The sequence below is a fragment of the Myiozetetes cayanensis genome, unplaced genomic scaffold, assembly GCF_022539395.1.
Source record: "Myiozetetes cayanensis isolate MyiCay16 unplaced genomic scaffold, myiCay2020 scf7, whole genome shotgun sequence".
NCBI classification, from domain to species: Eukaryota; Metazoa; Chordata; class Aves; order Passeriformes; family Tyrannidae; genus Myiozetetes; species Myiozetetes cayanensis.
The window spans coordinates 23,559,491-23,576,223 of NW_026087964.1; the positions used below are offsets into that span (position 1 = coordinate 23,559,491).

The window sequence follows — 16,733 nt, forward strand, 5'->3', positions numbered from 1 at the left end:
TAACTGGAAAACAAGTTCATCTGTGTGAATGACATCAGATTCATTACTTGTAACTGAATTACAGATGTTACTGATTGCAGTTATTTGCAAATACTGTGGTGACCTAAATCTATGAAACACCTACCTGAAATTGCCATAGAATTTGGACTGAGTTATATGAGAGATTTTGAGTAAATTGGCCACCTTGTGCCATATTCAGAGAAAATTTTAGCTTAAAGTTTTGATCTTTTGGCTTAGATAAAGTTACTCAATATCAAGCTACTGATATTCTAATACAGCAATTTTGGAACTGCTCTTGATTTGCCCCTCGTAAGTAAAATTCTAAAGTGGGTATAGGATCATTTGTCTTTTTTTTTTTTTAAATTACCCTGCCCACATCAGCTCATCTGGCAGACTACAGGTGATGCCCTGTCATAGCTACATCTCCATAGCTGACTTGTCTGCAAGGATTGAATTCTACTGTGTTTCTTTGAGAAAAGTAGTTTTCATTATTCTCTATGTCCTGCCAAGTTAAAAAGTGATTTTTTTAAATGTAATTGAATACTGCTTGGACTTACCTCTCTTTGCAAAACTGTGGGAATTCATAGACAATCCACAAATTTGGCTCCAAAAGCAAAAGACAGTAATATGTACTATTTCACTGTATAGGGTGAGTCCCACAGGAAAACACAGTAATAGTAATGATTTAATCATAATTTCAATGTTTACATTTATTTTAGACAAAGAGAGACAAAACAGTGCATATCTGAAGCAAATTCCAATGGAAAATAATGTATTAGAACTGACAATGAGAAAGTAAATATATACTATAACTCATCAAAAACTTTAATGTTCTGGAGTTACTTTTCATAAAATCTGTTAGATTTTTTTTCTTTTTTTTGAAAGTACCCTTCTAAACAAAAGCCACTTCACTTTGAAACAAAATAATTTTTGTACCTGCTGTAATGCCATAAACACTGTGGGAGTTTAGGATTGCAATTCTGTGTCTCAACTATTGAAATTTGTTCTGCTTTGCAAAATGTTAGCGAATCCATCAAACGCTCTTTTCTTCTTAACAAAAAACTGCTCCTGTCCTAAATTTGTCTGACTTTTTTGACTGAGATTTTCACTGGAATTTTGGAGGTGTTCTACAGCTGTTGTAGAATTATTTCCCAGTTCTGTCCAAGTGGTGTCATCCTCCATCTTGCTGGAATCAGTGCTTTTAGAGATTATATTTCCTGTAGGCTTTTGTGGGAATGAATGTGAACTGTATTGTGTGCTTTCATTGAAGAAACCTTGTGGAACTGAGAAGGAATATGCATCCTTGCCACTCTGATCCAGTTGGAAATGACTATCTGTTATGAACACTGACTGTGTTCTCCCAGAAGTAGGAAGATGCAGCAGATCTGCTGTAAGATTACAAGATTGTGTTTCTTCAGGCAGACTGCAGTTGCTGGTATCCTGTAATTCTGTGTATCCATCACAATTTTTTTCATCAAACCCTCTTTCCATTTTATCTGCCCAAGCCTTAGTTGTGTTTTCCTGCTTCCCCTGTGGTAGCAAGTCTTCTTGCTCTGTAACGACTATGAAATGTTTTTCAGCTCTAGGTTCAGCCAGCGATTGAAGAGATGATTCATTGCTGGAATGCAGCAGCGATGTTTTTTTAACAATTTCATTCAAACCAATATCAATAGGAGCAAAAATAAAGTCATTGTCCTCAGATGTATGCATGCTTCTTCCTAATGTAATATCTGCTTCATCATGGCTCTTTTCAGGGGACTTCCTGGCTATGCACTCATCTGTACTTCCTTCTGGTACATTTTCTTTTTGTTCAGTGGGACTGAAGCTGAGGGAATGCTGTGGTCCAGTGGGAAGCGGATACAACTGCAATTCAGCCTCTTTAGGAGTGTTTTCTGTATCTGTGTCATACGTGGGAGAATGTTTTAGTGAAAGTACCATGTTACCAAAATCCATACTTTGACTGTGGAGAGAATCAGAGTTTTGTACTTCTGACTCTGCATTAGTAAAATAACCAAATGTTCCTGGAACTTCTTGACTTGAAGAACTAACTGTATCTGGATCTGACATGCTTATGTGGCCACCATGTTCATCAGGGTAAGGAGATGTTATTTCACTCTTGGTGGTATCTGATTCATAATTAATAGTGGTTTCAAAATACGCAGTGTTCTCATCTTCATTTTTCCCAATATGCTGAACTTCAGCAGCGATGTTTGGAGACTCTGGCAGTGTTGAGAGCTTCTCTGTCCCACTATTTGTATTGGCTTCCTCTAGTGACGACTGACAAGCTGGCAGGTTGTCACTGACATCAGGTTGTTCCAGTTCAAAGTCTTCTAAAGAACTACAGTCACTCAGTGAGAATGGAGTCCCTTCATCTGAAGAACTATCACCAAATACATCTGCTGAAGCATCTTTTTCATTTGAACATACCCTTTTACAGTCATACTCTGTAACAGGAAAGTTTTCTGTTGTTTCACAGCTGCTTAAATTCTCAATATCCGTATCCCTTTTGGAGACATTGGGTAAAATAAAATCTCCCACATCACTAGGTATATTTAAGTTGCTGCTTAGACCAAGTTGTTCATCACAGCCTTGCCTTCCATGCATAAATTTTGTAGTGTGTGTAGGTTCATTATGCAAAACTATACCTTTTCTTTCTGGAGGATCTGGTGTAGCCTTTGTAATTTCCGAATGCAGCAGACCAGAGTTGTTGCTTCCTTTGCTGTTTCTAGAGTCTTGTGCAGCTGGATGTGTTTGTACTGTGGAAAATGGAAAGTCAGTTTCTCCCTTCTCTGAATTTGAAGAGTTGTGATTTGGGTAAGGGTGAGCATTCCGTCTTGGGGGTATGGGAGGGATCCTGCTCTTCTCTGAGTCTTGGTTATTTGTATATGTTGAATCTTTCCATAATGCAGTGTTATTACTCATTAATTGTGTTGGTGTTACTTCATTGCTGTTCTGGGACTCTGTCTTAACAGAAAAGAATCCATTATCATAAACATTTACATTTTCATAATTGTCAATACTAGTTTGGATTTCTGAAAACACTGGTTTTTTCTTCATGTTGATCTCAGCATTGCTTTGTTCCTGATACTCTGCACCACTGCCAGTGACATTTTGATATGAAGTAGAAGTTTCTGTAGGAAAAACGCATGTGTTTCTTGAAGAACTCTCATCACAAATTAACATGTTACGCTGTGTATTTGTTGGTTTGCTTGCAGAAAACTCTCTGCTCAAGGTTTCCTCTGAAAAAGCTTGATTAGAATATATATTTTCTGAAGCTGAATTTTTATTCCTGCACATGTGTCTCCACAGGCTCACCAGGTAGGGTCTGGCAAAAGCACCCAGACAAAAAGCACAAAGAAACGTAATGAGCACTGAGAGGGAGACAGCCAGTGCAAGGTCTGACTCTGTTTTGTTCTGTCTAAAAACAGTGTTAGTGTCCCGGGCTTTTCTAACCAAAAATGTTGAAACCTTTTCTTTCACCTGTATATTGTAAATTAGATATTTCTCCTTCGTTGTATTAAAAATACACAAATATAATCCTTCAGCAGTTTTCTCAGCATTGTATATCACTAAATTATTCTTTTTATCCAGTGTCATATGAGGAAGACTGTGATTTTTTGAAATTCTACCTTTAGGTGTCCACCAAGAGACTCCATTATCTGAAATAAAAGAAAATGCAAACTCAGTCTTTCTTAAAAACGTAGGATACTTGGTTTGCAGGGTCAAGTTATTACTATAAGAACATACTCTGACCTATCTTTGATAATTTTGACAATTTATTATGAAGTCCATTTTTTTTAATCCATCATCCAACAGACTTGGTACGAAGTCTGTTAAACCATCATATATTTTTATATATATCTATATATACAGACATCCCCACCACCCCATTTAAAAACACACTATATATGGGGTCTTAATAGCAGATTTTACAAGAAAAATGGTATGGGTGAGCCTGGAGGTCACTGAAATCATCTAAGTATGTTTTGGATTATACTAGAAACACCTGCTGATCTTCCTTGTGGAAGAGACATACTAATAGCCAGCTGCTTTCCAGCACGGCCATGGTGACTGCATGTGATAAAACTTCACCTGTTAACAGCCACTGTGATTTTCCTGTTACTGGTTTGACTCCAGCAAAAAGGTCTTAAATCAAGGACATTTGTATTGATTGAGCAATTGTTCCAGACTTTAGCTAGTGTGGGTCAGGGCTGGTTGTTGGCTTTTGGAATATGTTTCAAGGTCATATGTTCACCTTTGCCTTTGGATCAGGTTTTGTTCCCAGCTGAATTTTGGTGCAATCCAGTGTGTTGATTTTAATCCAAGTTTCTGTGACTTTTCTTGTAAAAAGACAAAGTAGGTGGCATTTCCAATATGCCCAACATATTTTCATTTGGGGATGAGGTGTTCCCAGGGGAAAGCCTTACCACCTCCAAGTGCTGTTACTCCATTAGAGTTAAACAATTTTGCCTCACCGTATATGACACATACACCTTATACTCTTAAGTCTGGTCTTATTTTTCCATCTGCATAGAAAGTCTTGGCTCTGTAGTTTTTGTTTCTTGTACTTTCAGTGCTCTGTATTAATTGTAAATGTAAGTGAAGTGTGTGCTACAGTAGCTGTACTTTTTAAGAAGAAATAGAAATCCTTTCCCTTGCAAATAAACTTTCATTTCCCTTTGCTTTTAGCTGAATACTGAAAACTATTGCATCCTTCTGAGTTTCCTACATGCCCCGGAAGTGCCACCTCACTATTTGATACTTTGTTTCAGTCCAAAATAAACTGATACATTTGCAACATACTACTTTATGAAATTTATTTGTGTATAACTTGGCATCCTTATTAGTTTAATGTAAGGAAGTAGATGAAGCCTTTTTTGGGAAACATGACTTTCAAATATTCTAACCAGTCTATTAATTGCACGTTAAATTGTTGTTCAGTTATTTTTAAACAGTATCTTTAAAACCTCAGTTTTAAACCCAGATTTCTTTGATCATTCTGCACGCATTTGGATTTTAGAGCATTTAGATGGAATCCTTTATGTACCTACCCCTTGCGTTGTCCAAGTTACAGTTCAGCACTGATGTGTAGCCTGTTGGGATTGTAGCCCTCTTGAGCAAAACACTGTCCCTGCAGTTTAAATGGAAACTTGAAAGATACAGCAGAGGTTTCTGTGAGTTGGCAAACTTATTGTATGAAAGGCTCCATTTTTTCCTTGTGGAGTCAAAAGGAAAATGAAATAAATGTTTAAAAGCATCTAGCCTGCAGTTAAATATCCAGGCATTATTTGACGAATACACTTCAAGTTGAAAGAAGTTCAAATTGATCAATATTTGTGGCAGAGGGATCATCAGAGGATTTTCACGGAGATCCACGACCTATTTGGAAATAATTCATAATTAAATTGATTAGCCTTACAGTGGAATCCTTATTGCAACATCTGCAATCTTTCTTTTAGTATACAAGCACTTCTGTAGTTAATGTGAACAATACATCTGTTTAGGAATTTCAATAATATTGTTCCAATGTTTTTAATGTACACAAAAATGATAAATTGTGGTATGTTTGAAATTCTCTCATTGTAGACCCACCCCTGTGTGAATGAGAAGCTGCAGGGATCTTGCCATGGAAGGAATTGGGGGTAGAAAAGCAAGTGTGTGTTTAAGGCAGTTATGGATTGGTTTGTGGCATAGATAAATAGTGAACTTATGGTTATATTTTGTATATTTATGTGTCTGTGTGTTTTCCTATATATCATATATATATGTCACCATTTGCTTTAGTTTTTATAATCCTACACTAATATTATAATCAGAGCAATATAATCATGCTGAACAGTTGATAATTAATATCTTTAATGATGATTAACATAAAATATTGAAACAGTTGTAATATTGCTTTACAACCTGTAATTTGTTGAGATTACTGAAGGCATCTGTATGAATTTTAGTTATCTTGTTGTTTCGCAGGTCAATGTCCTTCAGCTGTGAGCAGTTTTGAAAATCCTTTTGGTCAATCTGTTGTATGCTATTGGATGACATATGGACCGTTTGTAAAGACTGTAGCAGGCTTAGTCCTAGGAGGAACAAAACTGTATTACATTTCATGTTCTTGTTTTCCTGATTGCATCAAGTGTTTTTATAAAATTCTTTGCAACAAAATTCCTTCCGTTCCTGTCTATTGCAATGAGTGGCTGCAGCCTTTGTGTTATTGTGCCTTTCCTGGTCAGTGGTTGTCCTATTCTAAAGTTGCATAGGATCAGCAGCAGGCACATGAATACATTCATTGTCAATGCATGCTTTAAAAATTGACACTTTCATAAAAGCAGTAACAGTCCTGTGATCTCTGTACTTTGAGTTTTTCTCTGAAAAACTGGAGGTAGGAAAGGAGGAGTGTGAAAAGGTGGAATATATTCAGTTTACAAGATCCAAATATGTTAAGTAAAAGATGGAGATACAAAAGGTGATACAGTATCTCCTATCCATCGCCATCTCAATTTCATGGGAGTTTTTAATATGTGGAATTATTTGAACCATCTTTATAGGATGTAAAACCTGACTGAAAACAAAAATGTGTTGCTTATGCTTGTCTGCCTGTGAACTGTCAAGCATGACAGTATATTCTTCAGTGTATCCTAGTAATGATAGCATCTGTCTTGCACGAGGAGCCCTTTTGAATACTGGAGATACCTTATTTTTCTTAGGTGCTGTATAGGCAGCCCTTAAAGTTCCAGCCTGCACATTCCAGTGGGAAGGCAGACACTTGAATGCTCAGCATCACCACAGTGTGTAACACCTGAGTGTCACTCTGAATTGATATTTGATCATACAGCATTGTTGAGAGCTACTTGTTCTTAAAAATTTTGCCCTTGGTGTCAGCTACTTTACTGGAAATCTCTTTTCTCAGTTTGCAGTTCTGTTTGCCAAGCAATTGATCTTTGAGTTTATTGTGAACAGCAGAGGGAATGATTCATTCCTGCAGTAAAACTAGAGGTAGCTGATAGGAAAGGCATTCAGAAGTTCTGGCAGTTCATAAATTCTTCCTTGCACCTGCATGAAGAATTGTACTTTGGATGCTTCCCTGAAGCTAAACTTGTGCTAAAAATATACACTGGTGTGGTAGCAGTGGGCAGCAGCCTGATTCCTGGGGTGGCAGCTGAGAGAAGGGTTTCTGTGGGAAACCTCTGCTTTAGAACTGCAGTTTGTGTTTTATTACCTGAGCTTAAAAACTAGAATGTTAGTGAAGTATTTTGGATGAGGAGAATAAAGTTCTGAACATGTATTTAAATGAATACAGGATTTAAGTATAACTTGAAGTACTGTGGTACCATGCATAGCAATTTGACCTGTAACATCTAAAAACTGAGTCTCTTATAGAAAAGACTGATCTGTCTGGCCAACTGAGACATCCTGTAATCTGTAGTTATATCTACCTAAATTTGCATCAATGTCTTTTATAAAGTCATTTTTCTATATTGTCTATATGACCTTACAGATACTACAAAATGATGGATTTCCTGCATGTCAGAGAATTAATACCATAAAAGGAGAAACACAGAACTTTCAGGACCCTGTGTAGGTGCACATTTATTGCCATTGTCTGACACTGTGGGATAAGTGGGGTTTTTGTTTGTCATCCCACGTCCTCCTGTATTTTCAAACTCTAGAGCTAATGAATCTGATGTTATCATCAGAGATCAATAAATGCAACACATTATATAGGATAGGGTTGCTCATTCAGCACCTTCTGCTTCATTTAAACATCTGGACAATAATAAGTGTGGATAATGGGAATAATCCCTTTAAGAGGATAAAGGCTAAGATGCCCCACACAGCTCAGTGGCCAGCAAAGCCTTTCTAGAAGTCTATCAAAACTTTACAGCCCTCCTGTTACACCAAAGTGTCACTTTCGTTGGGTGTCTGATGGCATAGAGCAAAATTGTTTTGACTGAACAAAACTTATTTTCCTGTCTTCCTAAAATTGGAGCAAGTTTTATTTAGGAGTGTTGACTTTCTCCTGAAGGGTAATATAAAGTTTATTATCCGTAATTTTCTTAATGTTAAGGTTCATGACGGGTGAGTCCAGTGTTTTTCCAAAGATCCTTACTTCCCTTTCTATACAAAAAGCAAAAATACTGCTTGGGCTCTTACAGGATAAACTTGGTTACATTTGACTGCAATTAAGGCATTAGAGTTGCAAATACTGTATAAAAAAAATCCCCAACCTAACCTGGAACAATCCCTTTGCTCTGTATTTGCAGGTGGAACTTTCCCTCAGCCTAACTAAATGAGAAAGTCACATTCTGAATTCAGTAAGATGTGTGAATTATATCCAAAACCAACTTATCCCTGGGAAGCCAGGTCCTTAAAGATTTTTGAAATGCTTACCTCTTGGAACTGTATTAAGATTATTTCTTTCAACTGACAATACTTTCAAAGCAGGCAGGATGCGGTCAACAATTCTGTGTGTTGTAGACCCAGGTGCAGGCACAGGTGTGTCCAGGGTGAGGGTGTGGATGGCATTACCATTGAGGTTCAGAGTTTCTAAAACAGGTAAATTTGTACAAGCAGTTAAGAAGAGTTCAGAAATCAGGTTGTTACTGAGGTTCAGGTGTTTCAGCATCCATCCTTCATTTCTTCCATCAGTGCACAGAAAATTTTTAATATTATTGTAACTAAAATCAGCCACTCTTACTGTTCGTGATACATCTTCTGGAATAGTAGATATTCCGGTAAAAGAACAATTCAGTAGGAACTGCCCATCCCACTGACATTCTGAATGGTGATGTGTCGCAAGAAGAATCTGCTGTGACTTGGTTCCCACTGATCCAGGAAGATTAAAGTAAAGGACCACAGCTATGACACTCAAGTGAAGGTTATCCATAGTATCTATATGTAAAATGTAAAATTATAGTTAAATTCAGCATAACAAGAATTCAATAGAAAGCGGAAATACTTTGACATTAAAAAAATCAACAGCAAATAACCAAAGCATTACCAACATTCTGCCTTAAACATTCAGTCTTGGAGTTCTTACGTGTTTTTCAAAAAGATTATTCACAAACTGGTAACCTTCCCCCTCCCTCCACTTCTCCCAAAAAACAATTAGAACCTTTTCTTCCTTTTCCAGCCCTTTGTTCAAGAAACACAACTTCTCAGGAGCTTGTGAACTAACAACCGTGGAGACTTTTGAACTCTGCTTCAGGTATCATACACAATTACCACTGAGCAAAGTCCACTGGATACAATCCACGACAAATAGGTGTGGATTGACTTTGATAATTACAGTTAATAAAATACCAGTTTCCCTGTCAATAACACAACAATGTATTTTTAATGAAAAACTATATCCTTAGAAATAAGACTTTTGAAGCACAGCTGCATTTTAGAATTTATTGTTTCATTTCAAAACAAAGATTAGAAATTCTATTGTCTTTCACCCATTGAAACAACTGCCACCTTTACATATGCTGAGAACTCTTCACATGCGAGTTGTTTCAGCGTACCCGGTATGGCATTTTACAGAGGCATGTAGAACGCACTTCAAACACACAGAATCTTAAGTGCATCTGTGGGACTGAAATAATGTGCCACACAATGTTTGAAATACATTTAAAAAAAAAAAATGTACCTTAGGCAGTTAGTTAGAAAACATACAAGTAAACACACAACACAAGGCATATGTGGTGCCAACATTTCTCAAACTGTGCAATATAAATATAAAACATATTACCAGTCCATAAGCAGTGGGTAGCAAATTGGTAATTTATTTCATTTGTTACCTGTATTATTGGTTTTGCTACATTTTGACCAAAAATATTCACACTTCAAAACCAGTTTTCCAGACCATGATTTAAGAGTACCTTTGTGATAAATCTTTCAGCTACATTGCATACAGTATTTTAAAAAGAACTCTTGATAATTACAAGAATCCAGTACTAGCATATAGGCATGTCAGTATTAACCAGGGAAGAGCTTAAGTATGCTTTTTTGTGTAGCCTACTCAACCAAGGCAGTATTTGTCATTTGCAAGATCTATTTCAGCTTGGAAGATACTGCTCTTTTTAAAATGTATTTTTATATATATATATATATATACAAAAAAATAAAGTGACAAACTTCTATTAGCATGAGAGTGAGAACTGTAAAAATGTTTATTTCCTCCTCCTCTTTAACTGTAACTAAATGCTAAATGAAGCACTGCTTAGCAGCAAAGAGAGGTGCACGTTTTCAGCAAAATGGGTGTGAAGTGTTTAATAACTACTAACTCCAGTAAAACTATGAAGTTCATGAAGGCAGTACACAAAATGTTAGTACTTTCCCATAATCTTTAATGCAAGCAACTCAATGTCTTTTGCTACATTTTATCCTGCTTATTCTGATTTTGTCAGAACAGCTCCAGTGCTGTGCAGCCTCAAAACCCCAGCAATTACTGCCTTTGAGCAGTAAGAGAAACATGACCCCTCTGATTTCCTGTGCGGTATAACACCTGACTCAAGGATCCCCCTCCAGAAATCACTTCCACCCATACACATTCTGCCTGAGGACTTGCTGGCTTCCAGTAAATTTGGGAATTGGGACCTTAGATGTGAAGTTCTTGTTACAGCAGGAGCTGGTTCATATTTTATGGAATTCTGTGTACTTTGAGTGCTGTAAAACAAGGGTAGATAGTTTATCTTCCCAGAACAAATGACCAATTCTGAAGTTAACTTGTAACATTCGCGCAACATTTAGGAAAAGAAGTGTGTGCTTGTTCAGAAAAGCTTGTTGCAAAGTCACCTTTGTGACCTCCATTATTAAGGTTATTTGATGCTGCTGCAAAACATTAAAAAAACTATTTTAAACTGAAGAAATATGTGGGATGGGGAAAGGAGCAGTCTTATTTATAGATGGTCTATTTTTTATCACAAAACACTTTAATGCTGCAAAAGCAGTTGCAATAGGCCCCAGTTCACCACACTTCCACTGCTGACAGATTCCGATACACATGTACGTACTCTGCTGTCGTACCATCACATTTTGAATTACAGACCTGCAGTTTAACTTCAGAACTTATTTAGGACATTTTCAGTAATGCATCAGCACTGACCTTTATGGGGAAAGAGAGATCTGATATCAGACACTGCTGCAACGGTCATGCTTTAGGTTATTACTCAAGACACTATTCACATTAAAGCACCCAGGAAAACACTATTTTTGGGGAGTGAGCAAGTTATATCTTTAAAAATGTACTTCTAATATAAACATGTTTTATAAATACTTCACATAAATTAAGCATCTCTAGAATGCCTTAACAGTACAGAGAGAACGGGAGCTCAAGCAACACTTGAATAACTGCAAGGCTATTTCAAAACTCAAGTTACATCTGCACACTCAGTATTACTTTGCAAATATGATTTATGATTTTTTTTTTGATCACATGAGAATAAATGGCAGAAATAACATGATATTTTAAAATGAATCTGCCATTACTCCTCACTTAGTATGCATCTGAAAAACCATTTAAGTTTGGGGAAAATCACTGTATCAACTAGAAATGGAGAGAAGACAAGAATCTGCCACTTCAGCCATCCTAGGCAAACTCACTTCCAGCAACAAGTTGCCATTCCTCTTGAAGTACTTCAGATCACAGTCATGTTGTCAGCAGTCCTCAAGGTCTTGGGACGTAGGACAAAAACCTCTAAAGGCAACTGAAGGCAGTAAATGTTGTTGCTAAGATCATGTTCTTCAAATATATTCAAGAAGGTATTTCAGTGTGCACGTACCCTGAAAGCTTACTGAATCAGTGCCATTCAGCAGAATAACAATGTAATACTTCTGACCATAACAGCCTTTCTTTAAAAATATGTAAGAAATGTTAGTATAAACTGCTGTAAAAACAGAACTCCTTGAAGGCATGCAATTACTTCATAGAAATACATGTAAACACCAAAGAGAAGTCTCCTGGCAGTGGTTTGCTTTAGTGTGTGGCTCCACACGGATTGACAGAGGTCTGACAGCCCATGTTATAACCTGTCACCTGAACCTTGAACAGTGTCCCATCTGCACACATACAGAGCTTGAAACGCAGCCAGTTGCCGTTATTGAACTGTTCCCCGTAGGAAGAACTTGGCAGTCGTGATGGACTGACCATCACAGTTCCATTCAGGATAATGCTGTTTTCCTATAAAGGAGGAGAGAAAAAAAAATTACAGCTTCCAATTTAAACATGGCAGGTTATTTTTGAGAAGGACGAGCTGGTTTACCTAATAAATGACATCTTTAGGACAGTTGTAGAACCAACATAGTAAAAAAGGTATGTATGAAAAGGTTAAATTTTTTAATGGAAAATATAATAATACTCATGGATTTCTCAACTATGCAAAGCAACTCTGCTTTTCTCACATATTTCTCAACTATGCAAAGCAATGTACTTTGTTATTGCAGTGGTAGATCATTATTGAGACAGCAGAAGTGTGTTTTTTCACTTTACAGACCTGTTAGCAAATACAGTAAATCTAAAAATATGGATGGTAATCAGTGTTTGAATTCCTATAGGAAATTTGTTCACACTTGAAATGAAAGTGCATATAGCTCTATTTTTTAATCCTCCTTTAACCTTTTTCATCATTCCATATGCCCTGCAGTTTCCAAAAGCCTTAAAGGAAAGCCAGTGAGTCTTGCTGTGGCAGCACAGAAGGTAGTGTTTCTAACTGTCAAAGGTTACTGACTGCCAAAAAGCTTCCAGAAGAGAAAATTAATTCCCTTTGGTATTTGTTCCAGGGCAGAGGCTAAAAGCTTGGCTTTAATTGCATTGTGGGTTTTTTGTGTCTTAACAGTAGTAAATCACTGTAACCTGAAAACTACTGAACCACTACTTAACAGCAAAGTAATAAACCTCCTATTTAAATCCTGCCAGCTATACTAAACTTTTATGCATGACTACTTAATATAAAATCTGAAACATTATAAAGCTACATCAGTTTACTATCAGCCTGAATGTGAAACTAAACTATTCAAAAAATGCTGACTTGAAATACTTACTGCTTTCAGTTCCATGTTACCACCCATTCGAAACTCAATGGTCTTGCCTGTAATGAAAACACCTTCATTTCCACGGACAATAGCACGGCCATCGACCTTTATGTTTAGATCACTGGTCGCATTGCTGGTAATCTAAAAACGTAACATACATAAAAAAGTGGATTACAGATCAATGAAAACGTGTCACTTGTATTTGGCTGAGTAACTTAATTACCTTAAAAGTATTGCTACACAATTAAATAAAAAACGTCAATGTACTTCTTGCCCTTCTGCCATTATGCCTGCAAACCTTCTGCCTATTTGTTATTTTCCACATTCACATTTAAAACCAAGATTACTTAATGTTGGAAGGCATGTAAAATAGTTTATTTTTGTGATAAAAATAACAATTCATATGACAATTTCATGGGATACACAGCTAACACTAGTAGCTAATACACGCTTCCTTTTAGAATTGATTATGTAAACTTACCCCTCTGTTTTCACTTAATCTGCTCCTTCTTTGTATTTATAGGGTTGGGGTTTTTTTTTCTGGAACAGGGCTGCCCAATGCTTCCTAAGGCACACTTAACCCACTATAAAATAACTAGTGCTACTCTACTGGTACACAAACAAACTACGCACTGTATTCTCATTAATTATAAAAAGTAAGTTAAGAGAGACGTACCCTCTCTGTAGACGCCTTTTGTACATTCAAGATTTTAACCCCATTTGGCAGATGAAACTCATGTGTTTCATAGTCCGTGCTGAACAAGGTATTTTGTGTCCGTGGGTCAACAAATTCCATCCCAATATCACTGGTTATAGAAGTTTTGTCTTTTTCCACACTAAGCTTGGTTGTTCCTTGCTGAAATACAATCTTCAGAAACAAAGTCATTAGGTTAATAAAGTTTCAAATACAACATTTATTAGTAAGGTAAGTGTAATTCTCTAGTGTTGCTCGTAGACTTTCAATTCGTGGTATAACTTACAGGCTGATTATTCCCAGTGATCACCAAATCTTCGTTCCGTCTCCCTCCCACAGTGCTTTTATACAAGGGATGTATAACACCCATGTCAGACACTTGCTTAAACCGCAACAAGCCACTCTCATGGAATTCCATACTGTCACAACCATTGGGACCGATTCGAATCACTGCCCAGATAACCAGGGTAATCTGAAAGAGAAACACATTTTAAAAGATTAAATTGTTTGTATCTTCTCACATGAAGTATGGTATTAACTAAATGTTTTATCTGAAACAATTATTAATCCTAGTGTTGAAGTGAGCTTTAGGTGTGAATTTACTTTAGTCTGTTTAATTCCATCATAACACATTTAATTATGAAAGGCATTTTACATTAATTTTAGACTTATCTGGAACAGTAACTGAAATGATTTATATATATATGAAAATATTAAATCTATAATTATATCTTTTTTCTGTTCAAGGGTAATCATGGTAGTATGGGCTAAGGAAATTTCCTGAACAGCTCAGCTCAGTACATACTTAACCCTGAACTAGAATAATACACCCTCCCAGGTGCTCATCCAGTTACAAAACTTCTCCTTGACCAAGCAATAAAGAGGTGGTGATTACAACAGTGAAGCTTCAGAGTGCAGTGGCTGGTTAATTCTGAACGCTCACGTGCAGCTCTGTTACGTAAAATGTTCCTGACATATATCCTGACTGCATTTGCACTAATAACACTTTGCATGGAGTGACACTTTGAAGGTTCCTGATTCTTGCTTGCATAAACAGTAAGTTCCTTGCTGGGATCTTGGTAACTGAATTTACATGATTCTTCCATCTAATCTTGTTCAGGCTACAAAAGAACAAGAAAGAAAGGAGAAAAATGGGAATCTCCTTCAGTACATTTTAAGTCCTCAGCCATACTAGAAAAGTTTTATTTCTCTAACAAACCATCACAATGAAATATGATCTAATGTTGCTTACGGTGTAAGTATTATACTCACAATCAGATTGATGACGGCCAAAATAAAAAGAACAACAATCACACATATGGCCAAATTGCCTTTCCTGCCACGTAACCCTGTCTTATGGAGACGGTCTTCATCGATGGGAATGTATCCTGCTTTGAAGTTGCTGTTGTGCTCCTTATTAACATTCCTGCGTTCCACAGCCTTCTCTCGCATAGACTTCTTCACCGGGCCATTAGAACTTTGCTGTAACACAAAGCATGGATTAGCTTTAAAAGGCGTGTAAATTCACCAAAATGACGCACGTATACATATGCAAAAAATTATAAATCTGAATTGACTAGTGTAACACATTAGATGTTAGATTCAATATTAGATTTCAGTGTGCCACTCTGTACTTAGCATACATGCTTAGAACCACAGCAATCTCTGCTAACACAATGATTAAGTTTAAAATCCAGGTATTTTCAGACAATATATGGTTTTATATCCCATTTTTATCATGGCAGATAGAAATTATTAATGACATTGCTGCAGTAAAAAAACCCAAAGCAGCTGTAAAGAACTTCATCAAGTTTTTGCCTCTCAGGGAAGATAGAGGAGATAATCCTGCAGGTCATTTGCCAATATACAGGATTTGAGCTCCCTTCATGCTCACATGTGATAGACTCTCAGTCTATTCAAAAGGAGTATGTATGGTGAATACAGCTTTTAAGTTAGTTTGATAGCACAGGGCTTGCACTGAACTTACACTGCTTGCATTGAGAAAAAAACTGTGAGGCCTCAAACCTGGCATGGGAAACTTGGCCTGCCTAACCAAACTTAACAATCTTAAGTTACCAGTTTGCAAAGAATGTCCTGTTAATGTAACACAGTAATGGAAAAAATTCTGGTAGATATTCCTGGATAAAATAAACCTTTGATGTTTTTTTGTAGCTGTCCAAAATTTTGTTCCACCTCTCTTGAACTGAACAGAGTGCAATTTAAGGACTCAAACCTTCACAGAAGGGACTTGATCTTTATGATGTTATTTTGTTCACCTCACGTGAATCCCTACGTTTACCGCACTTGCTCGTCTCTATATTGATGTAAAGGCTAAAAACATCTTGTTTTCTTCTGTTGCCGAAGCACAAAGAAAGGGTGCTGAAGAAGGTGCTTGACCTGGGCAAGTGTATGGAGGGTTCTCTGGGCGATGTTCCGGACCCGCTCCGACGCTGCACGAACCGCACGGCCCCACCGCCGCCTCCCGCCCCGCTCCCGAGAGCCAAGCGCCTCAGAAATGCCACGCGCTTCATTCCCAAGGCACAGAGTATTTTTGTTAGTCACAGACCCGCGCCTACGGCCAGCACGGCGCCGCTCCGACCGCCCCGCCCGGGCCCTGCATGGCCGAGCCCGTCCTGCCCCGGGGAGCCCCGGGCACGGGCCGGGAGCGCCCCAAGCGCCATCGACCCTCCCCGGCCCGGGCAGGCGGCGGGGCCGGCGGGCTCCGGCACCGCACCAGCCTCACACCCGCCGTGAAAATGGCGCCCCCGCCAGAGCGCCCCGTGCGCGACCAGCGCCCCCCGGCCGGGCCGGCCGCTCCCCGTTCCCCGCTCGCCCCGCCGGGACGGCGCCGCCGCCTCCCCGGGCCGAGTCCCAGCGCTGACGGACCTGCTCGGGGGCGGCCGCCGCCATCTTCCCCGCCGCCACCACCGCTGCCGCCGCGGAGGGGCCGCGGGCGCCCCCTGGTGCCGCGGTGCGGGCGGTCCCCGCGGCCCGTGCCCTCAGGCGTTACCCGGCGGCGCCGCCC

General features: G+C 38.4%; 2 protein-coding genes across 2 annotated transcripts; both read right to left on the reverse strand.

The window, feature by feature from the left end:
- Positions 1–731: 731 nt before the first annotated feature.
- Positions 732–8,936, reverse strand: LRRC66 (leucine rich repeat containing 66). The gene is made up of 4 exons (XM_050337861.1): positions 8,389–8,936; positions 5,908–6,077; positions 5,052–5,379; positions 732–3,659 (listed from the first exon to the last, which is right to left on the reverse strand). Exons 1-4 carry the CDS (start codon positions 8,882–8,884, stop codon positions 988–990), a joined length of 3,666 nt encoding a protein of 1,221 aa, XP_050193818.1. The 5' UTR covers positions 8,885–8,936; the 3' UTR covers positions 732–987.
- Positions 8,937–9,379: 443 nt separating this feature from the next.
- SGCB (sarcoglycan beta) lies at positions 9,380–16,653 on the reverse strand. The gene is made up of 6 exons (XM_050337851.1): positions 16,595–16,653; positions 14,981–15,190; positions 13,995–14,180; positions 13,691–13,882; positions 13,024–13,155; positions 9,380–12,163 (listed from the first exon to the last, which is right to left on the reverse strand). The coding sequence occupies exons 1-6, from the start codon at positions 16,616–16,618 to the stop codon at positions 11,960–11,962; spliced, it is 948 nt and encodes a 315-aa protein (XP_050193808.1). The 5' UTR covers positions 16,619–16,653; the 3' UTR covers positions 9,380–11,959.
- Between the last annotated feature and the right edge of the window lie 80 nt (positions 16,654–16,733).

What these genes read in the sequence shown, in the direction of transcription:
- LRRC66 (XM_050337861.1), bottom strand. Translation starts at nt 8,884, where the DNA reads ATGGATAACCTTCACTTGAGTGTCATAGCTGTGGTCCTTTACTTTAAT. An exon ending in GTAATCTCAACAAATTACAG is followed by an intron (nt 5,380 to 5,907) that starts GTTGTAAAGCAA and finishes ATTTCCAAATAG; the next exon opens with GTCGTGGATCTCCGTGAAAA. An exon ending in TAACTTGGACAACGCAAGGG is followed by an intron (nt 3,660 to 5,051) that starts GTAGGTACATAA and finishes CTTTTATTTCAG; the next exon opens with ATAATGGAGTCTCTTGGTGG.
- SGCB (XM_050337851.1), bottom strand. Translation starts at nt 16,618, where the DNA reads ATGGCGGCGGCCGCCCCCGAGCAG. An exon ending in CGGCGGCCGCCCCCGAGCAG is followed by an intron (nt 15,191 to 16,594) that starts GTCCGTCAGCGC and finishes TTTGTGTTACAG; the next exon opens with CAAAGTTCTAATGGCCCGGT. An exon ending in TGGCCGTCATCAATCTGATT is followed by an intron (nt 14,181 to 14,980) that starts GTGAGTATAATA and finishes TTTCTCTTTCAG; the next exon opens with ATTACCCTGGTTATCTGGGC.